Below are 26,738 nucleotides of genomic sequence, written 5' to 3'. Positions count from 1 at the left end.
ACCGGTACCAGGTCCCAACTCTGGCCAACCCTGGGGTCTTGAGGGCCAGTCCGCGGATTCGCCTGCGGCCCGCGCAGCGGCGCCCGGCCTCTCAAGCCCTAGCTCCGCTCCGCGCCCGCGGGCCGGGCCGCCGCGGTGGACTACATGTCCCACAATGCCCTCGGCCCGGCCTCCCCACCCCGCCGTCGGGCCGGGGGCCGGGTTCGCCAGTAGGAGAGCAGGGTTTCCAGGGGGCGTTCTCGGTGGCCAATGAGCGCGGTGGGGGGCGGGCCTCTCCCGTCCATTGTTCTCGGTGCCCCTCGGGCTTGAGCCGCGGTGAGTCCGGAGGCGCCGGGCCGTGCCCGGGGGCGCTTTTACGCGCGGAGTGGCTGCCGGAGTCCGACCTGGTCTCCCCAGAGGTGAGCCCGGAGAGACGGGCCTGGAGCGGCGCGGGCCGGGGGAGTAGCCCGCGGCGAGGGAATAACGGGCCTGGAGCCGGTGCAGGCAGCCCTGCTGGGGGAGGGGCGTCGGGGGCGCTGTCCGCGGCCGCGGGCCGGGGCCCCCAGGTTGACGCGCCCGGTCCGCTCGGCGAACGCACCCGGACCCTGCTTCGGGCCGGTGAGCTCCCTGCACATCTAACCAGGGGCGCGGGGTTGGGGCTGGGAGATGGGGAAACTGAGCTTCCGAGGGGGCGTGTCTTGCCCTCGGTCCGACAGCGAACGAGCTGACCGGAAGCAGTTTTCCCGGGCTCCCGAGCGGGACTTGTGTTTTACCTGTGCCCCTTCTGGCCCTCTGGTCAGTACACGCTGAGAGCTTCGGTGTTCCCACTAGCTTTGCTTTCTTCTTCTTCGTTTTTTTTCCCCTGCCCCCCTTTTTTTAAAAAGGGGGGTTATCTGAGTCTTTGTCATGTGGTAGTGATTTTTAAAACATAATTTTTCGTTGCTTTTATAGGCTTTATTTTATAAATAGTAATTTCCCTGCTCCCAACATTTTGTAGAATTAACGTCCAAGTTTTGTTTTTCCTTGTGTATGTGTTCATTTTTAAACGGATTTGGGATCATACTGTGCCTGGTGTTTCTGTTTGGCTAGGTTTGTTTTTATCGGTAATTTTCATGTTTATGAAGATTATCTCAGATTATTAATGGTTAATAATCGTTGTCAGCATAATTTTTAAAAATATTTAAAGCTACATGCAGCAGCATGCACAGATCTTAAATTTCATATGTATGCTTTATGCAGCCGTCATCAAATCAAGATACAGAACATTTCCAGCACCCCAAAGACTTCTTTGAGTCCCTTCTCAGTCAGTACCCTGCCCCCAAAGGTAGCCATTATTAAATCAGCATAGTTTTAAATACATTTTACTGTGTGGATGTGGCATAATTCATTAACCATTTCTCTGTTGCTGGATTTTTAAAATGTCGGGGTATTTTTGCAATTAGAAACAATGCTATGGTTTTGTTTCCTTGCAAATAAATTTTTCTTCAGAAAGATGGTTATTTTTAAAGATAAATTCCCAAGGGGGCCAAGGCTGCATTGAAAAGTGTGAATATTTTATTTTATTTTATTTTTTATTTTTTATTTATTTATTTTTTTTTAAAGATTTTTTAAATTTATTTATTTAACAGAGAGAGAGATAGCGAGAGAGGGAACACAAGCCGGGGGAGTGGGAGAGGGAGAAGCAGGCTTCCCGCGGAGCAGGGAGCCCGATGCGGGCCTCGATCCCAGGACCCTGGGATCATGACCTGAGCCGAAGGCAGACGCTTAACGACTGAGCCACCCAGGCGCCTGAAAAGTGTGAATATTTTAAAACTTCATACTCATATGGTAAGAATGCAGTTAAGATACTGCCTTCCTCCCAGTGAGGCTCAAAATGTTTTGACATCTGGATCCATTGCTAATCCTGAAGATGTCCCCATAAGATAAGAAGAATGGGTGTTATTATCTCTACCTATTAGATGGGCACTGAGGTTAAGGGACTGAGTTGTATGTTAGGTCAAGGTCACTCACTCTGCAGCAAGTCTGAACTGATTTAGGGCAGAGTAACTTAGTCCTGGGTTCTTAGGAGGACTCTGAATTTCTGATACTCTTTCTTTTGGAAAGAAAAGTTCTGTATTTTTTTGTGCTTGTGATTCTTCATAACTTCTTTTGCCACAGAGAGAGGTTTTCAGGAGTAAGCCATTTTTCCTTTAAGAGGGACAGGAAACTTGTGTTGATTTGCGGATGTAAGACTCACTTGGCGGCCTGACCTGGGCTGCTGTGAGTTAGGTCATTGTAAGACAGTCTACTTATTGATTGTGGTTCTCTTTCTCATTTCCCAGCCAGACTACTTGTTGGAATTTGAGGAGGGAGGTGTCTTCTCCGTGAGCCTGGCTCTAGAAGACTGAGGTTCAAGGCTAGAAGCCTGAGGCGATTGCCCCAGGAAGGTGGATGATGGCTGCAGAGCTGCCGAGAGTAACCACCCCCCTGAGCCCCTTGGTCCAGGTGCCTCAAGAGGAAGACGAACAGGAGGAGGTCACTACCATGATCCTGGAGGACGACTCTTGGGTGCAGGAAGCTGTATTGCAGGAGGATGGCCCTGAGTCGGAGCCTTTTCCCCAGAGTGCTGGCAAGGGTAGCCCCCACGGGGAGGCCGCTGGAGGGCCACAGGGTGCACTTGGCCGCCTCCGAGAGCTCTGTCGGCGCTGGCTGAGGCCGGAAGTGCACACCAAGGAACAGATGCTGACCGTGCTACCAAGGGAAATTCAAGCCTGGCTGCAAGAGCATCGTCCTGAAAGCAGCGAGGAGGCTGTGGCCCTGGTGGAGGACTTGACCCAGACCCTTCGGGACGGCGGTAAGATGCTGGACCTCGTGGGGAGAGGGTGGGGAGCATTCCCCACTGTGGAGGAGTGTGGTGTTTGTGGAAGAGGAGAGGGTGGTATCCAGGATGGAGGTGGGGACAGCCTGTCCTCCTGCTGCTGCTGCAGGCAACCAGGACATGCTCACCCTTTTTATTAATTAATTAATTAATTAATTTATTTTTAAAGATTTTATTTATTTATTTGACAGAGAGATAGTGAGAGCAGGAACACAAGCAGGGGGGAGTGGGAGAGGGAGAAGCAGGCCCCCCAGCCAAGCAGGGAGCCCGACCCGGGGCTCGATCCCAGGACCCTGAGATAATGACCTGAGCCGAAGGCAGACGCCTAACGACTGAGCCACCCAGGCGCCCCATGCTCACCCTTTTTAATGCCCTGTGTACAATGGTAGTTCCAGAATCTCAGGATAGGAGAGGCTTACAGGACTATTCTTGGAGCTATATTTGTGTAATAAGCACAGTGTTTACTTCTGTGTTTATTCCGAGTGGTTGGGAAGCTGATGGAGTTTATAGGGAGGGGGACTGAAGACAGTATAAACCGCCCCTTGGCACCTTCCCTTGGTTGTGCAATAAACATCCAAATATCTGAAGTCTAGCATTAGAAAAACCAGATAATCCTATTTTTAAAAAGTGATTATTCTTATGAAACCAAGACCAGCTAATAACTAGGAACTTGCGATGGTATAAGGTCATCCTAAGCTCTTGAAAGAGTCATTTCAAACCTGAGCTCTTTGCCACGGTTACCATCCTTGTCTCCCGTGTTCCTGATACATTCTGGGATCCAGGCATGCCACTTAACTACTCCGTCTCCATTCTGGTCTTCAGTTGTAGACTGGACTCCCTTGATTACCAGATGTTTCCTTCACATCTGCCCGTGTCCCTGGGGCCGCTTCAGGACCCATGGATGATGACTGCCTTGGCACTGATGAGAGCTGCAGAGATTCAGAGAAAGGAGGGGACAGGACCGGAGAGGTCAGAGAGGGTGCAGAGCTTAAGCAGGAAGCTGTAGGCTGGAGTGGAGTTTGCAAAAGTGCAGGGCAGCGGGGAGGGTTTGGCAGCTGCGAAGAAAGTGAGGTGTGGCACGAAGCTCACTGGTTCAGGTCACAGTAAGGGAGGCTGGCTGGTTGGAGTAGAAAGTGTGTTTTTAGGAAGTGGTAGGATGTGGAGTTTGGGGGAAGGGTGGGGGGGGCTTGGACTGAATGTCGCTGGCCTTGGCAGGTTCTTGAACTAGAGCCCAAGGGGCATGGGAGGAAGTGGAATTTGGCAACAGGATGTAGGTTTGATTCGAGTAGGGAGAGGCCAGCGGCCGGAGTGCAGCCAGGAAGCCGCCTAGACATCAGGCTGCCGGCATAGCGGTCTGGCCGAGGAGGGGTCAGCAGAGGAGGGGAGGACACTGGACACAGGTAAGAAGAACCGATAGTAACACTAGCTAGCGTTTGCAGATCCCTTTCTGGTCCAGGCCTCGTGCCTAGCATTCGCTGGGCAAAACTGACGGACACTTCACTGTCTTGGGAGATTAGTGACGTTATTATCACCAGAGAAGTTAAGTGACTCCCTGAAGATCACCCAGCTAGTATGAGGCCGAACCAGGATTTAAACCCATGGGTCTGAGGACATGGCCCATGTCCTTAAGCATTGTATCACATCCGTGGTGCAAAGTGATAGTTCCCAGTGGGGCGTTGCAGGCGAGGACTGAGACAAAGGTGGCCAACTCAGAGGCATCCAGTCTGGAGGATTCAGAAGCCTGGGAAGAGGAAGAGAGGAAAGGAGGTGGTTTGGGAGCAGAGGCTATGACCAAGCTCAGGGACTGGGGAGGTAGAGGAGTCAAGCTGTGTGTGACGTCGAGGGCCTCCTGTGAGCCCAGCCCTGCCCTGGGCTCCTCACATGTCCGGCTCACTAGCAGTCCTGGGAGGTGGGTGGGACTGTCATTTTACAGATGAGGAAATGGAAATTCAGCAAGGTCACGCCCTTCCTCAAGATCACACACTAGATGGTAAGTGGCGGAGCCGGGATTCAAACTCCGGTCTGTTTGCTTCCACGTGTGTTTGGTAGGTTTTATTTGAAGCAAAGTACCCAGTTTTCTCTGACCCTGAAAAATAACTTTCAACTTTACTCTTCCTATTAAAAAGAAAACAAAAATCTCTCATCCTGTCCTAAAAACTTAATTTACTTGCCTCCTGATGAATGTGACAAGTTTGTAATGAACTTTAGGATCTTAGTCAGATACTGTGCAGAGGCCAGAGGGGTTGAGGGCTGAGGAGTGACCTCTGGGGTTGTTGTTTATTTTTATGTCTTTTTAAGATTTATTTCCGAGAGAGAGAGAGCAAGCATGAGTCAGGGGAGAGGTAGAGAGAAAGAATCTCAAGCAGACTCCCCACTGAGCATGGAGCCCGACATGGGGCTCGATTCCACGACCCTGAGATCGTGACCTGAGCTGAAACCAAGAGTCAGACACTTAACTGACTGAGCCACCCAGGCGCCCCTGGGGTTGTTGTTTCGTTGGGGAAGTCTCGAAGCGGAGGGTCAGGTCTGAGCAGGTGCCTCTGAGGTGGAGACAGGCACCCACCGTGACAGCCCTCCCCACCCGACGGGCTGTGGGGGCTTTGTGCCTTTTATCACTCCCAGTCGTCTAAGATGGGTTCGTCAGTCCTCTGACTTCTACCCTTGAGATCGGCTTTGCTTAACAAAGTCTCCTGACCTTCCCCGTGATTACTCAGAGGAACCTGTGCACTTACCTTCATCCCCTCAAACATTTGTTCAACGTAAACCACTTGACCTCTTTTCTGTTCATCCAGCTCGGGACCTTTGGACACACTTACCCAGCACCGGACACTTCAATCCCTGTTTGGACAGTGGTTGTTTAATATTTGACTAGCAGGCACCTCTGGGTACTCACATTTAAAGGTTCTTATAATTCCCATGAAGATGGGACCTGTGCTACTGGTTTAAGTGGTAAAGCTCATCTCTCCCTGTGAGTGTGTACCAAGGACGTTTCCATCCCCACGCGCGGTCTGCATTCAGGCTCTTGCTGTTTCTGCCCAGAACTCTCACAGCGGCCCAGCCTCTTCTCCTTCCAGGGCCCCTGCTCCGCTCCTACCTGAGCGCTCAGGTGCTCTCCTGCTTAGAAAGCTTCGTGAGTTCCCCAGCATCTCCAAATCAAGCATGAGCTCCTTATTCTGCTCGGAACCAGGGCCTTGTGTGATGACAGGCCAGAGCTGCCTCACAGCTGCCCGTGGTCCTCCCGCCATCACCCCTGCTCCTTTCAGACCAGATCTTGCTATTCCTTGAATGAAACCTGTGCTTTCTAGCATGAGTCTGTGCTCTTGAATTTTGAGTTGGAATGGCTTTGTCCCATCCCTGTCTGATAAAATCCCGGGTATCCTTTGAGTGTACACCCTTAGAGACCCACTCCAGAAAGCCTTTCTTACTTCTGGTCCATCTTCCCCTGTCCCCAGTTGCAGCCACCTGGGAGCACCTCTGATTCCCTCCTCCAGAAGCCGTCTGCCCCAGAGCTTTTGGATTCTCCTTGTCCTTTAGCATTTGATTATGGTCCATTTTGTTTTCTACTTATATGAATAGTTGTCTTATTTCTTCTAGGAACCTTTAAAATCCCAGAAGGCATGGAACCTGTTTTCTTCTTTCTCCTTTTTTTTTTCTTTCCTTTCTTTCTTTTCCTCTCTCACAGTACTGCGCACAGTGCCCCCCACACAGTGGGAACTCAGTAAGTATTGCTGGCATGAATACATGAATCCTTTCTGCCCATCGGCAGGTGTTAAGAGTCTGCCTTGCTGGCCCGGTCCATGAAGGAGGTGGACAGATAGCTTCTTCATTCCAGGCTTCTCTGCTTTTCCTTGAGAAAACCATGCTAAGCTTTTGTCTTAAAACAAAATGGGGTCAAGGCCACATTTGGCAGAACATAGCCGGGACATGCCCAAGTCTGGAAAGAGGGGAGAGGTGAGGCTGCAGACCTGGAGGGGTACTCAGGCCAGTAGGCAGCCCGGGGAAGCTCAGTCCAGCGAAAGAACACTTACTCTTAGTCTCTGGTGTTTTCGTTCTTGGAAGCGCCATATGAATCCTTTGTTCAGCAAACCCAGTGAATACTATCATGTTTATGCTGTTAATAAAGATATTTTTAAGTTTATTTTATTTTTTTAGTAATCTCTATCCACAACACGGGGCTTGAACTCACAACCCCGAGATCGAGAGTCAGTCACATGGTCTTCCGACTGAACCAGCCAGGCGCCCCAAAGATATTTTTACAGAAAGAGAACATGTTTCTGAGGATGGAGGTTTGTGCTATTCCCATTTCTCAAATCCCAAAGGCTCAAGGACATCCTCCCTGTCTGGCCTGAGTATAAACTAGAAGGTGGCCTTTTTGACCTGACATTATCCATCCAAGGTGCAGGAATCGTGCAGGAGACCTATAGCATTTATTTGCATGGGACAAGCTTTGACTTTGGAAACCTCAGGTACAGTGAATCCACACCCCCAGGGAGGACATTTGCCTTAAAGTCTTTTGTGCCGGGGAGCTGGCCATGGATGTGAACATCAATGAATATAGGATGGAGAAAATGAACCGGTGAATGGCCAGAATTGCAAGCCTCAGGAGGGTGTCGCTGGTCCTCTGGAGCTCATCTCCCCAGTGATGAGGATCTTCCGTTGAAATGAGATTGGCCCCTGGTTTGCCTGGCGGCTGTGCTTTCAGCCTGTGTGTCACGGACCCACTGAAAGACCATTTATGAAAAGCACGGTTATCTCTATGACTGGTTAGAAAGTCCCAACATGAAACCCAGAACACTTCCTTTTCTTCTTTTTTTCTCGTGATTTGGTTTATGACAACCCAGATTGTCCAGGGTAGTCCTGAATATGAAATACTTGTCCTTGCAAATCATCAGAATGTCTCAGAGTTCAATAGTGGGTGGCCAAGCCATACCTCTCAGACTATCTGTAAGTGGCCTGGGGCCTGGGGCCAGAAATCATTTCTCAAATTGTATGGCCCAGTTTTTGGTTCAGAAACTATAGTCACTGCAGAGTTGGAGGTAGCTTGAGGCCGGACTGTTGGCTGATCGCTCTACCAGGGTTCCCGCACCTTTCTGTAAGAGGTGAGCCGGAAGATAGTGCTAGAGCCTGCAGACCAGTGGACTCATGCCACGGTGGCCTTCCCCAGCCCCCCCACACCAGTGTCGGTGCAATATCAGGGTAAAGGGGAAATGCTCCTCTCCCAACACAGATTTTATCTCACAGCAGCTCCACCACCCAAAAAAGAAACTGCTGATGTCAGAGGGGAGCAAAAGGGAAATTTTGGGGCTCAAAATGGATGAATGCTGATACGTAAATCCTCTGACCATCAGCGCAGTGTGTGGTCCCTGCGCCCGCAGCATCAGCATCATCTGCAAATGTGTTAGAAATGAACTTCCTGGGCCCCACCCCAGACCTACTGAACCAGAAACTTTGGGGGTGGGGCCCAGTACCCTGTGGTTTAACGAGTCCTCCAAGTGATCCTGATTCAATCATCAGTAAGCGAGCCACTGTGCCAGACCTCTGGTTCTCAAACTTGGCCACACGACAGAATCACTTGGGGTCCCTCTCCCAGGGATTCTGATTTTCTGATTTCATTGGCATGGGGTATGGCCCAGGCAAGGAAGTTTTGAAAGCTCCCAGGTGGCCCTAAGCTGCAGCAAAGTGTCAAAACCACTGCTTAGAGCCTTGTTACTCAAAGTGTGGTCCGTGGACCAACGGTACTGGTGTCACCTGGAGCTTGTTAGAAAGGCACACTCAGTCTCACCCCAACCCATGTGAAGCAGAATCTGCATTCAACAAAACCTCCAGCTGATCCGTCTGCACTTTGAAGAGTGAGAAGCACTGCTCTAGTCTAGGGAGGAGTGGAGATTGTCCACTTCATACCTGCTCTCGTCCACCATCTGAGCCCGAGTCAAGCTGCCCTCTCCAGGCATCTGTAGCGTCACCTGGCTCTGGGTGAGCACAGGCAACAGGTTACCTAGTCTGAGTTTGCTGCCCCAGCAAAATGCTCCCTTCATGCCAACAACGAGCAAATGCTTTCATTTTTCATAACAAGACAGGGAATGGAGAATGTTGGAGGGTTAAAGCTACGATTCTCAGTTTCAAAACAAAAGTCACCTTTAAGTCACTGAAATATTGGCAGCGTAGACCATACAGAGCCCTGAGAGGGATGTAAACGTTCTAACTGTCAGATGTCTGGCAGTCATTCATTTAAACTGACAACGGAGCTCACTGCCGTTGTTAGTCGTTAATCTCTTAGGCAGCCAGCGTGCAGGGGGCGCGGTGCTCCAGCAGGCAGCCCTCCGATGGGGAGAGCCCGGCTCGGGAGGAGGCCGTGGGAGACTCACGCCCGCGCTTTAGACCGCCGCCTCTGGCCGTGGCCTTGAGACACAGTGGTGTGTCACAGTCCGGTGGGCGTCACCAGAATTTGGAGCCTAACCCATACTGAAGCGCCAAGGTGTGTGGCTGTTTAGTTCATTTTTCTACAACAATTACAGCAAATTCAGGTTTGTCTCCCTACTGATGCCGGTTTTCCTCACACTCATCGTGATAGGCTTTCCAGTGTGAGAGGGAGAGGAGGTGTCTGGCCGGCCAGGGGGACATGCACGGCCCTGTGAACAGCAGTGGGGATGTGTCTAGAGCCTGTGTCCGGGAGGGGAAAATCCAACCGCTGCTTTAGCCTCAGCCTCGACCGTGGCTTCTGCTCACTAACCGAGGAGGGAAGGAAGAGGGCCTAAAGCAGTCCAACAGCTGGTTCAGTGAATGGCGTTTGGACAGTGGTCTCACCATTTTGAAAAAACTAACATTCGATCCTTACTTCTTAACTTACACAGAAATAGATCTCTGCCTCACAAGTGACACAAAAATAAATTTCAGATGGATTATAGATCTCGACTCTAAAAGACCTGGAATAACATGTAGGAGAATATTTTTATAATCTTGTGGTGAAGGACTTCTTAAGCAAGACAGCAATCTTCAAAGCTGGCTTGGACTCAGGAAAACAGAGAAGTCCTTTGTATAAAAAAGGTACCATGAACAAAGTTAAAAGACAGTACACCAACCGGAAGGGAATATTGGCAACAAAGTGTGCGGTACAGCAGATAAGAGTCAAAAACCCTTGATCTGGGGGCGCCTGGGTGGCTCAGCCGGTGAAGCGCCTGGCTCTTGGCTTCGGCTCAGGTCCTGATCTCTAGGTCCTGGGATGGAGTCCCCGGTGTCAGGCTCCCTGCTCACCTGGGAGTCTGCTTCCCCTCCCCACCCTCCCTCTGCACCCCCCCACCACTTGCACACTCTCTCTTTCTCTCTAAAATAAGTAAATCTTTTTTTTTTTTTTAAGATTTTATTTATTTATTTGACAGAGAGAGACACAGAGAGAGAGGGAGCACAAGCAGGGGGAGTGGGAGAGGGAGAAGCAGGCTTCCCGCGGAGCGGGGAGCCCGATGTGGGCTCATTCCCAGGACCCTGGGATCATGACCTGAGCTGAAGGCAGATGCTTAACAACTGAGCCACCCAGGTGCCCCTAAATAAGTAAATCTTAAACAACAAAACAACAAAAAAAACCTTGATCTGTAAGAGTTTCTGTAATCCCTAAGAAAAGTCAGTGCAGTGGAATGAAAAATAAAAGATATGAATGGGCAATTTAGAAATGAAGAAAAGTAAATTATAACTTTATGAAACCATATGTTCCAGCTTAACGATTGATCAGGGAAGTACTCATTAATTCTTTTGCCTACTGGACCATCAGAAATTTAATAAGAGTGTTTCTGAGAATTCTCTGCCTTTCTGAGCATTTATTAAATCTTCTAAAACTAATTTCAGAATTAGTAGGTAGTGTCACCTATTTTAAATTTGATAGAGTACCTACAATTATGAGCCATGTATTCTCTTTTGAGTGTGATAAAATTTACATGACATAAAATTTATCATTTTAACCATTTTTTTCATTTTAATCATTTTTCTGTGTACAGTTCACGGACATTAAATATATTCGTACTGTTGTACAACCATCACCACCATCCATCTTCAGCACTGTTTCCTTTCCTCAAACTGAAACTCTGTGCCCAGTAAACAACTCCCCATTCCTCCCTCCCTTCCCCATAACCCCTGGCACCCACCGTTCTAATTCTTATCACTATGATAAATTTGACTCCTCTCGGTACCTCATACAGAGGAATCGTACAATATTTATCCTTTTGTGGCTGGCTTATTCTTTCACTTAGCATAATGTCCTCAAGGTTCCTCCATGTTGAAGCATAGGTCAGAATTTCATTCCTTTTTAAGGCTGAATAATATTCCATTCGTTCGCTGATAGACCTTTGGGTTTTCAACATTTGGTTATTACAAGTAATGCAGGAACGTGGATGTACAAATACCTGTTTGAGTCCCTGCTTTCAGTTCTTTTGGATGTAGACCCAGATGTGGAATTATTAGATCATATGGTAATTCTACGTTTAATTTTTTGAGGAGCCACCATACTGTTTTCCACAGTGGCTGCACCATTTTGCATTCCTACCAGCAGTGCACAAGGGGAGAATCCTGTATGTATATTTTAAGATTTATTCATTTATTTTGAGAGAGAGAGCACATCAAGAGTGGGGAGGGTCAGAGGGAGAGCCAGAATCTCAAGCAGACTCCACACTGAGTGTGGAGCCCAAGTGGGGCTTGATCCCAAGACCCTGAGATCATGACCTGAGCCAAAGCCAAGAGTCAGACACCCACCCAACTGAGCCATCCAGGCGCCCCAAGAATCATATATTCTTTTAAATCTATATCAGGGATGCATTTTTTTTTTTTTTTAAGATTTACTTATTTGAGAGAGAGAGAGAGAAAGAGCAGGAGGGACAGAGGGAGAGAGGATCTCAAGCAGACTCTATGCTGAGCATGGAGCTCAACGTAGTCTTTCCTCTTGGTCTGGTAAAGGAGGGTACGGCTGCTCCTTAAGCCGCTGTCGGGGCAGGGGGGTCATTGGGCCTGGATTCTTCTCTGCAGTGAGGTGGTGGAAGATAGTCAACACAAATTATCACATTGAAAGGCTTTCCGATTATAAGAGAATTCTTATATTTTTGTCTAATGTTGGATACTGTTTTTGTTTACATTTAAATCTTTGATCACTTTGGGATTTTTCCCAGTATAGGATCCAACCTCAGATTTTTTCCATTTGGCCTCACCAGTCGGTCCGGCATCATTTATTGAATGTCAATTGAATGTTGAGCCTTTTCTCTCTGGATTTGAGAGGCTGCCCTTGTCAGACGTTCAAGTCCTAGCATCGTTAGATTCTTGTTTCTGTTCCGCTCATCTGTTTATCCATGTGCCACCTGTGTTCAGTTCCGAATTCACATGTCTACTGAGTCTGTTTCTAGAGTGTTTGTGTTGTTTCCCTGGTCTACTGTCTGTTAATGTTTTCATTCTTGAGATCTTGTAGCATGTTTGAACATCTGACAAAGATAGTCCCTCTCCTCCCCACCCCCGGTCTCAGTCAGTAATCCTGTCTTAACGTTTTAAGTTTCTTTTGTCTGTTTTGTTTTGTTTTTTTAGTTGTCTCTACACCCAACATGGAGTGCAAACTCATGACCCCGAGGTCAAGAGTCGCATGCTCCACCACCTGAGCCAGCCAGGAGCTCCTTAAGGTTGATTTTTGCACTGGTAAAGACACTTGCGTACACTTCGGGTGCATGATTTGCCAATTTTAAATGATACGCTTTGAACTCCCAGGTTAGGGGGGTAATCCAGATGAGGCAATCAATGAACATATCCTCTGTCCTGCCTTCTCTCAACCCCAGTTTTGGCTGGAGTGTCATTTCTACGTTGCTGGGTAGCCTCTACATTCTCTTCTCATTGTAATGGCCACAGTCGTTGGAGACTTGGTTCTGAAGTCTGCTGTATCCGGCGCTCATCCCCAGCCCGTTTGCTCAGAGTTCCCTTGATCTCTTGGTTGACCCAAGCTCACCTCCTAGTAGTTTCCCCAAGAGGGGCTCATAGGAACCATATTCTGCGAATTCGTGCGTATTCAAAGCTGTTTGCCTGCCAATGTGATACTTGAAGGACGGTTTTGTTGAACACAAAATCCTGGGCATCCCCTTTCTTTCCTTGTGTGCCTCGTGTCTGCAGGCATGAATGTCACCGTAGAGAAGTCTGAGCCCAGGTGGTTCTCTTACCCCACTTGAGTGATTCGAGCCTTTTGCTTGCTGTCCCGTCTCATCGCTAGCCACTGTGGGTTAGTCTTCCTAACACAGTGCACCTTCCCAGGGTCGTTGGAGCTTTCTACCTTCAGCGTTTCTTCTGTTCCTTGGGTCTGGTTTCCCTGTTTGAGAACTCCAGTGATGTGTGTTTGTGGACTCTCATTTTGTCTAACTTCTCTTTTCGTCCTTCTCGTTAATCCCTTTGTCCTCCTCATTCCTCTTCCTTTCACGGCTCTTCTCATTTTGGCCCCCCTTTTCCCTTTCTCCTTGCCAGTGTGCCTGTTCTCCTTTGCACTCCTCCTCCTGCGCTCGGGTCTCTGGATTTCCTCTGCCTTCCCACGTCCTGCCAGCTCCCACTTCATCTCTTCCTGCTGTCTCACTGTCTCTTCCAACTTCTACCATGTGGTCTTCCTTCCTGGAGGCGGTTGCTTCGTCTAACTTTTTTTTCTCCTTTTTTTTCAGAGAAAGAGAGTGCACACAGGGAGGAGGGGGGCAGAGGGAGAAGGAGGGAATCCTCAAGCAGACTCCTGGCTGAGTTGGGAGCCTGAGGCAGGGCTCGATCTCACAACCCTGAGATCATGACCCGAGCTGCAGCCAAAAGTCAGGGGCTTAACTGACTGAGCCACACAGGAGACCCTCGTTTATTTATTTTTTTAATGCATGAAAAATGTCACTTTCTCAGTCATAATTGCCATGATTAATGTGTGAGGGTCAAAGGCTCTCTCCTTTCTGCTCTACAGAAACAGAAAGCTTCCTGCGTATAGAGGTCATCTGGGTGATTCTGGTTGTAGCTTCACCTCCTGCGCTTCTCTGAACCAAAGAAGCCAGCCCTGCTCACCCCAAATGCACTGTTGCTCTTGAGGGGGAGTCCTTACCTTTAGGAAGTGATTTTCTGCCTGAGCTTTTTTTATATCCTTTTTTTTTTTTTAATTAAGTAAGCTCCATGCCCAGTGTGGAGCCCAGTGGGGGGGCTTGAACGTATGACCCTGAGATCAAGACGAGCTAAGATCAAGAGTCGGATGCTCAACTGACTGAGCCACCCATGAGCCCCCTCTGCCTGAGCTTTTTGAGATCAGCTGCCCCCCAGTTCCTTCCCCAGCCACACATACACACACACACACACACGCACACACTGCTTTCCATGCTTGTTCACTTCCTGCCTCATTGGCCTCTGCCCTGTCTCTGCTGTTTTTGGAAGCCCTTATATGTATTTTGGTGTCTGCAAATTAATCTTCCTCCTAATCTCACTGCAAATGGAGTTTGAGTTTTTGTTGGGTTTTCCCTGTTGCTTTTGAGCTCATTCCAGAACATACCAACCAGTTCTTCTGATTTTAAGGCCGTGGAAAACCTTATCAGCTAATGTCCCTGTTCAGAAGAGAACAATTACTAAAGTCATTTTTAAAAAACTATTTATTTATTTGAGAGAGAGAGAGGAGCAAGCGGGGGGAGGGGCAGAGGGAGAGAAAGAGAGAAACTTAAGCAGACTCCCCACTGAGCACAGAGCCCGATGATGACGTGGAGCTCCATCTCACGACTCTGAGATCAGACCTGAGCCAAAACCAAGAGTCAGACGCTCAACCGACAGAGCCACCCAGGTGCCCCTACTAAAGTCATTTATTTATTTATTTATTAAAGATTTTATTTATTTAATAGAGAGAGACAGCCTGAGGGGGAATACAAGTAGGGGGAGTGGGAGAGAGAGAAGCAGGCTTCTGGCTGAGCAGGGAGCCCAATGCGGGGCTCGATCCCAGGACCCCGGGATCATGACCTGAGCCGAAGGCAGTCGCTTAACCAACTGAGCCACCCAGGCACCCCTAAAGTCATTTTTTAAAAAATGTTTTTGGTAGCATTCGCTTGCAGAAAATAAATCAGGGCCTCTGCCTGGAGGACCCTGTAGAAGGGTGGTGAGAGCAGACCTCTGTGCTAGAAACTTACAAAACCCTGTTGCAGGAAGTTGCAGAAGTGCAGAGCTCCTGGTCCTGGCTGTGTGGGCGCATGCGCTGTGCCCCTCAGGCCCGTATCTGTCCCCTGGACGCCAGGAGCCACAGAGCACCAGCAGCGTATGTGCTAGTGAGCATGAAGTAGAATCACAAGCCTACTTGTACATTTAAATACAATCCTCTATGGACTGACAGCATAACTAGAACCAGGTTCTGCCTGAGGGCGTGTGCACCTATGGAAATTCTGTGCACCTATGGAAATTCACCTTCACCTACAGAAACTAATAATCACTGAATCGACCATCTAACTTTAAATAAACTATTTCTTAGCTTCAGTAGTGGGAATGTTACTAGGACCCTGTGTAATTATTTAACTAATTGTCTTCCTTGTTCTGGATGGATCTGCTTTCTCTGGAGGTCTGATGTTAGGTGTTAGGAATAATCAGGCTGTCATCCTGATCGGTAAATCGTTGATTTATTTCTGTACACCCTACAGAATTCCAAAAAAGAATTGAAGACAACTTACAGAAGCAGAGCATAAGGGTGCTCGCTTTGGCAACACATATACTAAAATTGGAACAATACAGGGAAGATTAGCCAAAGAAGGAAGGAGGCAGAGAGGAAGGAAGGAAGGGGGCACAAGGAAATTATAGCAAAAAAGGAAATAATGGGAGGGAAAAATGAAAGAACACAGGTTGCGGGCTGTACAAACATCCAGTATTCTCCCTCTGAGCGTTTGGCTCCAAGCTTCCAAGCAGGCAAGGTGGGGGGGGGGGGCGGGGAGCCACAACCAGAGCCATGAGGCAGACACACATCAGTTACTCAGAACAGTGGTGCTCTTGGGAATTTCGGTTAGAGGAAAAGTTCCTTCTCGTTTATCAAGAGGACATTGTGTGGCATAAACAGTGTCGCCAACAACTTCCTGGCAGTGTTAACGTTCCTGACGGCCATTAATTTCGATGACACTTCTCAGACTGTTTGACTGTCGGCCAGAGCTATTAAGTCAACACACAGCTCGGTTCTTTGGGGATCAAAACAGTGCGATCCAGGCTCACGGCTCTCCTGCTCAATCCTGGGATAGATTTCAGAGTCTGTCAGTGAAGGAAGGGGATGCATATGTTGTCGGCAGTCTGCCCTCCTGATTTCTTTCTTCTTCTTCTTTTTTTTTTTTAAAGATTCTATTTATTTGTGTGAGAGAGAGAGCGCGCAAGAAAGCACAAGCGTGGGGAGGGACAGAGGGCGAGGCAGAGGGAGAAGCGGACTCCCTGCTGAGCAGGGAGCCCAGTGAGGGACTCAGTCCCAGGACCCTGGGATCATGATCCTAGCTGAACGCAGATGCTTAACCGACTGAGCCACGCGGGTGCCCCCTCCTGATTTCTTTCACCCGAATGTTTGATAAGTGTTGGGCAGCAGAGTTTAACAAGTTTCTGGATGGTAGATATTTTGTATTACCGATGGGAGGTCCATCTGTAAGCTCCTACTGCAGACACATTTTAGGGCTTTTCTAACCACCCACTTATTTCCAGGCATCTGTATAGACACCTAGAGTTCTTGTGGCAGGGGCCCCGTCACCTTGTCTGTGTCTTACTTTCTTATTATAATCTAATAAGATTATAAACACAGAATATAGTGTAATGTATGAGATTATTACATAAACTCTTTTTGAAGGGAGATGAAGCTTTAGGGAAATTTCTGTGGTACCACTGAAAAACCCATTCACTCATTCTCCAAATTTAATTGAGCACCTGTTACGCATCCGGCACCATGGTGAGTATTGGGGGTCACTGTGTACCCTGTTGCTTTCTGTTGATTAGGATTTTCAGATTCCCACCTGACTTCACTTCCCAGTGGAGAAACAGGTACAGACCTAGAACCCAGATCTTTAAGACTTAGAAATTCTCGGTGATCACCACGTGGCTATGAGGTCTGACAGCTAGATAATCACGAAGAAGGAAATCAACCTGGTTTTTAAAAGTTCTGAGGATCCTTTAGCCTCTTTATTTTCATAAGAAGTTTAATTTTTTAAATATTTCACTTGGGTTTCCTTTCCTTCTCTCATCGTTATAGGAAACAGAGTATAAATCGTATGTCTTTCTTCACTGTTTCAGATTTCGAGATCCAGAGCGACAATGGGGAGAACTCTAATCAGGACCTATTTGAGGATGTCGAATCACATGAGATGTTCTCAGAAATGCCCGAAGGGGAAGGCATTCCGCAGTCCGACTGGGAAAGTGACTCTGAGAGAGACTGTGGCTCCAGGGGGCCCCAGGGGAACGCCCCGCGTGGGGACCACAGGGAGGTGCCCTCCCAGGGCAGGGAAGTAGGGCAGCTCATCGGCCTTCAGGGCACCTACCTGGGTGAGAAGCCCTACGAGTGTCCCCAGTGTGGGAAAACCTTCAGCCGGAAATCCCACCTGATCACCCACGAGCGGACCCACACGGGAGAGAAGTACTACAAATGCAACGAATGCGGGAAAAGCTTTAGCGATGGTTCCAACTTCAGCAGACACCAAACCACCCACACGGGGGAGAAACCTTACAAATGCCGAGACTGTGGGAAAAGCTTTAGCCGGAGCGCGAACCTCATCACCCACCAGAGGATCCACACGGGAGAAAAGCCCTTCCAGTGCGCCGAGTGCGGCAAGAGCTTCAGCAGGAGCCCCAATCTCATTGCCCACCAGCGGACCCACACGGGCGAGAAGCCCTACTCGTGCCCCGAGTGTGGGAAGAGCTTCGGCAACCGGTCCAGCCTTAACACGCACCAGGGCATCCACACGGGCGAGAAGCCGTACGAGTGCAAGGAGTGCGGGGAGAGCTTCAGCTACAACTCCAACCTGATCCGCCACCAGCGGATCCACACGGGCGAGAAGCCCTACCGCTGTGCCGAGTGCGGCCAGAGCTTCAGCCAGAGCTCGGCGCTCATCACGCACCGGCGCACGCACACGGGCGAGAAGCCCTACCAGTGCGCCGAGTGCGGCAAGAGCTTCAGCCGCAGCTCCAACCTGGCCACGCACCGGCGCACGCACCTGCTGGAGAAGCCCTACAAGTGCGGCGAGTGCGGCCGGAGCTTCAGCCAGAGCTCCAGCCTCATCGCGCACCAGGGCGCGCACACGGGCGAGAAGCCCTACGAGTGCCTGACGTGCGGCGAGAGCTTCAGCTGGAGCTCCAACCTGCTCAAGCACCAGCGAGTGCACACGGGCGAGAAGCCGCACAAGTGCGCCGAGTGCGGCAAGGCCTTCGGGCAGCGCTCGCAGCTCGCCGCGCACCGGCGCACGCACACGGGCGAGAGGCCCTTCCAGTGCCTGCTGTGCGGCAAGAGCTTCAGCCGCGGCTCCATCCTCGTCATGCACCAGCGCGCGCACCTGGGCGACAAGCCCTACCGCTGCCCCGAGTGCGGCAAGGGCTTTAGCTGGAACTCCGTGCTCATCGTGCACCAGCGCATCCACACCGGGGAGAGGCCCTACAAGTGCCCCGAGTGCGGCAAGGGCTTCAGCAACAGCTCCAACTTCATCACCCACCAGAGAACGCACGCCAAAGACAAAGCGGACTGAGTCACGGTGACGCCCCTTCCGGAGAGCCGTTCTTCCCGGGCGGGGGGGGGGGGGGGGGTCTTGGGGACTCGGGCCCGAACCTCACCCGCGCTCATCCCGGGTTCCATCATCCGCTGCCGTCCCGGTGAGCAGACTCACGCCCCCCGGCACGGGGCGGGGGGCGGGGGACGGAAGGTCGCAGAGCTGGGTCTCTCTCCGTTTCATTGCATGACACGCCATGGCCTTCCGCTCTCCTGGTCCTCCGGGCCTCAGTTTCCTCTTTGGTAGCACGGGGGGAGTGTTTCTCGTGGGGGACGGAAGACAGGTGCCCCTTGGTCGGGTTAAGGTGCCTTCGCCCGGAGCTGCCGGTGTGCCAGGGTGTCAGGTCAGAAGCCGCTCTCCCTGGCCTTGTGTCCTGGGCTTTGATTTCAGGTCAAGGTGGATGGGCTTTGCCAACTCTGAGTCATCCACAGGAAGGTAAAGCCCTTTTCTATCTGTGGAAGGTGTCAGGGACTCCGAGACCCGAGGGACTGTGGCCTGGAACCACTGTCCCCAGAGCCTTTCCATTGATAAGAGCCGAACAGGGCCCGCCAGGGAGGGTAGAAACTGAGGATATGGACACGTTTGCTTGTGTCTTTACTTATCCTCCTGTGGTAAGTCGGCCGCCAGGGGAATGCACTCGTTTTTGTGGGGTTTTGTTTTTTGAGTGGGAAATCGGGGACCCCAGCCGCCTACCCCTGGTGGATGGTGGGTTGTCTCTTCGAGGGTGAAAGAGCCCTGCACCCTTCAGGGTGGGCTTGTGTCTTCACCCCCACAGATACTAGCCCCTAAATCATCTCTCTATGCACTTGTCATTCCCCTGTTCTTCTCGTTTTTATTTTATAGGTGCAGGGCTAGGGTTCTGTCTGGTAGCTTTTGTATACGTTCATATTTTTAAGGAAGTGTTGATTTTGAGGACATATCCTCTGTCCTCTGGACAGATTTGGGCTTGAATCAGGAGTTGTCCTATAGGTGTCATCCTTGATCCCGGGATGCTACCAGGGCTTTGTTCTTGGGTCCTTGAGCCTTGAAACCATAAAGACCAGGGGATGATAGCAGGTCAAGGGGTTTGTTATAAGGAAGAGGAGAACAGAGAAGGTGTTTCTGGGAAATATGAAACCACCTCCTCCAGTGCATGGAGCCTGTGCTCACAATGGGCCTTGGTTCTTATAGAATGGATGCTCAATATTTCCTAATAAAATAGAGTCCTGTTCTTTTCCTGCGTCTGCCTTTCAGTGTGAACTTGACTATTAGCAAACCCACACCTCACTTCCCACCCACTCACCTCCTGCCTTAGGCCGAAAGCGGTTCAAGACCTTCAAGGAGTAAAAATCAGTGGCTTTAAAGAACACATCTTTGGGTGAACCGAGATCTGTGTGCTTGACCAGTGCACACATCTCTCCACTGTCCTTTGCCAACTGTGCATTCAGTCTGTCAACCAAGACTTGGAGTGGCAGCTTTGGCTAAGGAGCCAGGTGGCCTCCTAAGGAGGCCGTTGGGAATCATCTCTATCCAGAATCAACTAGATTAGACACAAGGAGGACATTTCTAAGCTCAGCAGTGATGGTTGTTAAACCAAATCATGGAGGCTGTGAAATCCCCATTATTAATCCCATTCCTTCACTTATTGGGCAAACATTGAGGACTTAAGTACCATCACTGTGCTAGGAACTAGGGAAAGGTGATGAACAAGAAATCCCATTACCTGTCTTCATCAAGTTTTCACAGGGGGAAGCTACACGAGCCATCCAAGGGAGAATGGATACGGTGGTTTCCTAGCTGACAGTAAATTCTGGGATTTGGGTTGTAGAAGATACTGGTTCTCTCTCCCCCCAAGTCTCAACTTAAGAAAAGAACTGATATTAAGCTTTGCAAAACTTCTATTTTTTTTTACTCCTCTCTACCTGGTAGGCACACAAAATATCTTGGAAAAAAGGGAAGCAAGATCAGGCTGGACCCTGGATGGGAAATGACAGAACGTGGTCTTAGAAAGGTCAAGAGTCCTTCACTTCCTGTCCTGTTTGCCTCTAAAGCGGGTCTGCGGAGGCAGGGAGGGCTCGGCATACACGGGCCTTTGTGCGGCTCGGTGTGGGACGGAAGGGCACAGACTTCTTCCCTAAAAGACATCAGGAAGCCCCAGTCCCCTTGGCAGATCTATCTCCACCACGTCTTTGCTCTCAATTCAGTTACACCTGTGTTTCTGTAACAAAGGACATTTCCCCTAAATGTACATGCATTTAGGGACTGCGGTTTTGTCCCCAGTTTGTTCTAAGTTCATGGGAACAGCCTTGGGACAGAAACTTATAATGAGGGGCATCTGGGTGGCTCAGTTGGTTAAGTATCCAACTTTTGGTTTTGGCTCAGGTCATGATCTGCTCCGTGCTCAGTGGGGAGTCTGCTTCCCCTCTCCCTCCCCCTCTGCCACCCCCCTTCTCGAGCACTCTCTCTCTAAAGTAAATAACTCTTTTAAAAAATGTATAATGGTAAAAAGAAAACAAAGAGCAATTGCTTTACTGTCAGCGAGGCCCCCATGCCCCTCTTGGCAGGTCTTCTCCGTGACTTGCCCACTTCCCTCTCCTGAGCCCTACGGTGGCCGCCTTGTACCTTTCAGCCCTTTTCCTCAGACCCAGCCAACTCCCAGACTTGGCTCCCCTTCCCCGAGAACCTCGAACCTATCAGGTGTTGGGAACCTCCCTCAGCATCCCAGCCCCAGAGCAACAACTTCTCTGTAGTGCCCCTCGCTTCCTTCCTCCAGGCTCAGCCTGGAGATGTGCGTTCAGGGCGGCGGTACCCCATCTCCACTTGTGTTAGCCTTCACTTCCCGCCAGGGGCAGGGCCTTGCCCCCTCAGTCATTTCCTCCCCTGGTTTCCAGGCTCCTCTCCTGGCTTCGTCCCGCAGCTTACGTGCTGCAGCTGGTCGTTCCTAGAGCCTCAGACTCAGTATGTCCAGAAGCCACCTCCCTGCGGGCCGCCCTTGCGTCTCCTCTGTGAGCAGCATGGCCTTGCCTGACCTCACCCAACCCCAAATCTGGGAGTCATCCAAGACTCCTTCCTCCCTTGCCTCCCTTAGAGCCATTCAGGAATCTGGCTCTACAAATCCTGCCTCCCTATTAACATCTCCCAGCTCTCACCTCAACCCCCCCCAACCCCGGGCATAGTTCAGACCCTCGCAACCGCAGTAGCCCCCAAGCTCCCTCCAGTCCTGCCTCCCTCCACTTCAGCCTCCGAGTTGTAGCCAGCGTTGAGTGTTCTCCAACACAGAACGCAGTCTGTCACTGCTCAGTTTAACCCCCCTGGGACTCCCCATCCCTACAGAAAGGCCAGTTCTTTGGAATGCACATGAAGCCTTCCCAACGGGGCCTCTGTGGAACCTCTTCACTGCACCCCGATACCCTGACCATCCTTGCCCCTTGGCCGCTCCCCTTGAATGTGTTCCACTGGGCCTCGCCTTGTCTTCACACTGTTCCCCTTTCCTGGAATGCCTGGTCCACCTAGGGCATACCTGCACATCTCTGAAAACTCAGCCTGGGTACCCCCTCCTCCGAGAAGCCTTCCCTGCACTTCTCTGACCCTGCTCCTACACCCGTGCACTGTCCAACTTCAGAGCTTGGGACAGGAGTCTGCCCCTCCACCTCTATTTGTTATGTTCACACCCAAACTCTTGTCTCCAGCACCCAGCTCAGGGCCTGGTGAGTGACAGGAACTCACTTAATTTTTGCCAGTTGAGTTCTCTTCATGGGGAAAGACAGAAATGCAGGAGGCAGGGAGAGCCCAAAACTCTGAGCTGGAAAATGGACTCAGTCCCACACTTCCCTTTGGTAAGATGTTAAATGTAAGTTAGTTTTAACCTCAGTCCCTCTCACTAAGTTATGATTTATTGGTACTGGTGGATGAAGTCACAGCTGAAGACATTTATAAGAACCAACTAACCAGACCGCCTGGCTGGCTCCGTCGCTAGAGCACGCAACTCTGGATCTCAGGGTTGTAAGTTCAAGCCCCACGTTGGGTGGAGGGATTACTTAAAAAAATAAAATATTTGGGGCGTCTGAGTGGCTCAGTGTGTTAGGTGTTTGCCTTTGGCTCAGGTCATGATCCCAGGGTCCTGGGATCGAGTCCCGCATCGGGCTCCTGCTCCGCGGGGAGCCCGCTTCTCCCTCTGCCTGCCGTTCCCCCTGCTTGTGTGCTCTCTCTCCCTGACAAATAAATAAAATCTTAAAAAAATAAAATAAAATCTTTAAGAAAACAAACCAACTAACCAGTATCCTAATGAAACAACTTATACTTTTGAAATATCACAGATATCAAAAGGGAGTGGAAAACTAGGCATCTTCTTTACTGCAGCCGCGTCTAGTACACAATCTGTTTCTCTTCTCTCTGGACAAGCAATGGAACTAGGAGACTATCTTACTCTCACCCTTTGGTCCCAGTGCATTAATCCGACTATATCCTGAGACAGCTCCCCTTGTTTTAATTTTTTTTTTTTTTTTGAAATACAACACACAGATAAGTGCGTGGAAGTGTAAGCTCACTGCACTTTTACAAACTGAACACACCCGTGTAACCAGCACCCAGATCAAAAAACAACTTAGCCACATCCCAGAAGTCCTCCTCGGGTCCCCTCCCAGGCAGTACTCTGTCCCCCTGCCCCCTGCCCCTGTTCTCAAGCTGGGCATAGTGGAGGGAGGGTTGGAGCTGGACAGACCCGGTTCTAGACATTGTACCACTAACTACACACCCTCACTTTTATTAGAGATTTTACAATTTGAGGCGGGTCATAATGAGACTTCTTTTTTTTTTTCATGGAATTTTACTTCCCTCAGGGTTGTGTTTATAGTTTATGATAAGCCACAATAGCTTATAGTGACAACATACGGAGTGGTGACCACGCACAGGCTGTGGGCTAAGCTCGACAGCCGCCCCACTTAATCCTGACAACGAGGCAGGGAGGTAAGGGAGGTAGGTCCGTAGCCCCACTTTAGGACTGAGGAAGTGGAGGCTGGGAGGAGAGGTTCAATAAGAACCTTGCCCAGGGCCTGTTGCACGGCCAAAGCCCTGAGAAATACCTATGGGAAGAATGCAGAAAACAACAAAACGCTGAAATACAAACGACAGATGGCCTACAAGTCTTCTCCTGAGCCGGCTTCAAGAAGACCCACGACTGTCATTGGCCCTTCCTTGCACGTGACCATGTGACCGGCTCTTCCCAGCCCTTTATCCCCAGCGTCGGGGTCCTGTCTCATCACAGGGAGCTCTGCGGGGGCCCAGTGCTGGGCTTGCCCTCACAGTCCCCCACGGTCCGCTCCGGAGGTTTTCAAACCTCCCTGCTGCTGGGCCCTGTTAGGCTATCCCAAATTTCTGGACAGAAGAGTTGGGACCTTCCTTTTTCCCACCCTCTTGACTGTGGCCCCAGGCCACAGAGGAAGGAGAAGGAGAAGGGCATGGACAACGGCCAGATTTTGAGACAGAGGATTTCCTAGCCTAGTGGAGAGTGAGGGCAGGCGGTGAGTTCCCTTTGGTTTCCACCCAGTCATCGGTGCAACCGAGCTCCTGCCTCTGGCCTGGGCAGTGACTGTGGCTCTAGGGCCTACTGGCCCCTGGCTCCCCGCTCCTGCTGGCTCTTCCCAGCCTCCCAACTCGGAGAACATTCCATCCCTTCCCAGGCCCCGGGGCAGCTGTAGAACGGTTGTGGGGCGGGGAGTCTGGTTCCAAGGAAACACTGCCCAGGCCCCTCACACCTCCCAGGCCCTAGCAGACACAGCGTCTCTGCTGTTTACGGTGTTGGAAAGGCACATGCCAGGAGGCCTCAGTGGTGGTGCATTTGGGCAAATTTGCCAGAGTTCTGGTCCTCAGCCTTTCTGGTGCAGGGCCTGGATTTCCTCAGTACACCCAGAGAAGACCGAATCCTGGGTGGGAGGCTCCTGTTAACGAAATTTCCAAGAGACCAACAGAATCTAGAACCCCAATTACCAACTTATAGGAGGGGCTCTCCCATCGCAAGCCAGCTTCAGAGCACCCCTTGTTCCTGGTCTTGAGTGACTGAAATGAATGGCTTTGTGATCAGCTAGTGCTTGAGCCGCAGGGAACGAAAGGAAGGGGTCATGTGAGGGACAGGCAGACACCAGCCACGAACCCCCTCAGGGGACAGACACTGTGCTTCAAATCCCGCTTCTCTTCTGCGCCCCCCAGGGCCATCTGCTCAGTGCCCAAGATTCCCTTGTTAACCCTTCTTCCAGGTTTCCCTGCTGACCATGTCCCCTTGTCCCCTTGTGCAGATAAGTTAGTAGCACTGGGTAACTTGGAGTTAAACGGATGACCCAGTGGGCCTAGGGAACACTAGTCTCCACTCATTACATGTGGCTGTAGTCCCCCGAATTCCTCGAGGACAGGCTTAACTCCTTCCTCCGGAAATCCTCGTCTCCTCAGGCACTGCTTATAAACACCTCTTGTTCAATGTTTTTCTAAATACATCCCAATAATCTAGAAACCAAACTTGCTGAACCTGACCTACTGACTTTTACTTGCCTCTCCCAGCTGTTCCAAAAGCTCCTGTGTGTCTGCCTCTCGCTCCTGCCCTGACATGTGTGGTGCAGTAGATGGAGTGCTGGGAGCCGGAGAGACCTGGCCGACCCTGTTCTAGACACACTGGTGCCACCAACTAGCAGTCTGAGGAGGGCAAATCACTTCCGGAGGCCTCATTTTCCACACCTGCAAAACTGATGGCAACACTTGCTGTTCTCATTCCAGAAGACTGCCGGGAAGAGGTAGGTCACTCCGTGTGGCAGTGAACATTGAAGTCCTATTCTCCGAGGTAATATTGATAACTCTGACCTACATGGAACCTGCTTTCACCAAAAAATGGACCTGTCTCGGTGTCCTAGGACAACTGTCCTCCGAGGGACCAGGAGGCCACAAGTAGGAAAGTATGTCATCTAAGTAGACTTTTGGGGGTCCTTTAGTCCCATCCTCTGAGGAGTGTGGCTCACAGCTTGAGGATGTGTATGCATGTCTTCTCCCTTGAAGTGCTGGGTGTGATGTTGATGGTGAAGGTGATATGACCTGTATTTGGGGCTACCCTCTCCATGCTTGATTTTGCTTCCAGTGAAAGTTCAATTTGCTCAGGAGCTCCCTGAGTTAAGGTAATAGTTGTGGAGTTGGATCAGTAATTTTCAACTTTCTTTCTTTTTTTTTTTTAACAGCGGAAAATATGTAAAAGCAAAGCTGCTCTGGTGACTTGGTGGGAACCCAAAGCCTTCTCCTGGCCCAGACTCACAACTGGACTTAGGCCTTTCTGGAAAGCCCCTCTTGTCATCCTGTCCTTCCCTTGCCCACCCCTGCCCTCCTCAGGCTGCCCCTTCTGTGGGAAGAATCACAGCTTCACCCACCTCCAGCTGAATTTTGGATCTTTCATCTGTTAAATCGGGAGTGAGACCTACTGTGCAGGATTCCTTGTCAGATGCAAACCAGATAAAATATGCAAGGTAGGTGCTCAATCAGGTACAGTTTCCTGCCCCCTTCCCCTGTGGCTGCACCTTCTTACCTCTTGGGTTCTCCCAGTTGCTCTCCAGTCTTTCTTTCCAGCCATTCACTTTGAAGGCACCTTTTAGCACTTACCACACTGCGTTGGAGATATGTGGGTTGTTCAGCGCAGCTTTTTAAAAATGCATCCTCTAGGGGCTCCTGCCTGTTCAGTCGGTGGAGCATGCGACTCTTGATCTCGTGGTCGTGAGTTTCAGCTCTATGTTGGGCGTAGAGATTACTAAAAATAAATAAAGAAAATAAAAATGCATCCTCTGCTGGACTGCATTGCTTAGAGGAGGAAGGAGCATTTCACTTGGGCTAAAGTTGATGTTCCAAGACTGATTCTTGAATGAATAAGCATCAGTAGTATCCATCTTGAATCTCCCAGGACTGTGCAAGCAGGAACTGAGGGTGGTGTGGTGTGTGTGTGTGTGCATGTGTGTGTGTGTGTAAAGCATTACCACAGTGGACAACCATGTGTGTGTGGTGTGTGTGTGTAAAGCATTACCACAGTGGACAACCATGTGTGGTATGTGTGTGTGTGTGTATGTGGGTGTGTAAAGCATTACCACAGTGGACAACCATGTGTGTGTGTATGTGGGTGTGTAAAGCATTACCACAGTGGACAACCATGTGTGGTGTGTGTGTGTGTGTGTGTGTAAAGCATTACCACAGTGGAC

The 26,738-nt window shown here is 50.2% G+C and overlaps 2 protein-coding genes across 4 annotated transcripts in view; one reads left to right on the top strand and one right to left on the bottom strand.

The window, feature by feature from the left end:
* Positions 1 to 279: 279 nt before the first annotated feature.
* LOC116624218 (zinc finger and SCAN domain-containing protein 2) lies at positions 280 to 18,552 on the top strand. Of its 3 annotated transcripts, none has more exons than XM_032391927.1 (3): positions 280 to 398; positions 2,305 to 2,812; positions 17,081 to 18,552. In XM_032391927.1, exons 2-3 carry the CDS (start codon positions 2,410 to 2,412, stop codon positions 18,520 to 18,522), a joined length of 1,845 nt encoding a protein of 614 aa, XP_032247818.1. In that variant the 5' UTR covers positions 280 to 398; positions 2,305 to 2,409; the 3' UTR covers positions 18,523 to 18,552. The 3 variants fall into 3 exon arrangements, with proteins under 3 accessions (XP_032247818.1, XP_032247816.1, XP_032247817.1); XM_032391925.1 differs by having other exon boundaries at positions 2,301 to 2,812; XM_032391926.1 differs by lacking the exon at positions 280 to 398 and adding an exon at positions 407 to 597 and having other exon boundaries at positions 2,301 to 2,812.
* A 5,617-nt stretch (positions 18,553 to 24,169) lies between these two features.
* Positions 24,170 to 26,738, bottom strand: part of WDR73 (WD repeat domain 73) — a 33,074-nt gene continuing 30,505 nt past the window's right edge. Inside the window, exon 10 of the transcript XR_004297854.1 lies at positions 24,170 to 26,296. The gene's annotated coding sequence lies outside the window, so the exon portion shown is untranslated. The remainder of the gene's footprint in view (positions 26,297 to 26,738) is intronic.

This window comes from Phoca vitulina, unplaced genomic scaffold (genome assembly GCF_004348235.1).
Source record: "Phoca vitulina isolate PV1807 unplaced genomic scaffold, GSC_HSeal_1.0 scaffold65, whole genome shotgun sequence".
NCBI lineage: Eukaryota > Metazoa > Chordata > Mammalia > Carnivora > Phocidae > Phoca > Phoca vitulina.
This window is presented reverse-complemented; position numbering and strand designations above follow the sequence as displayed.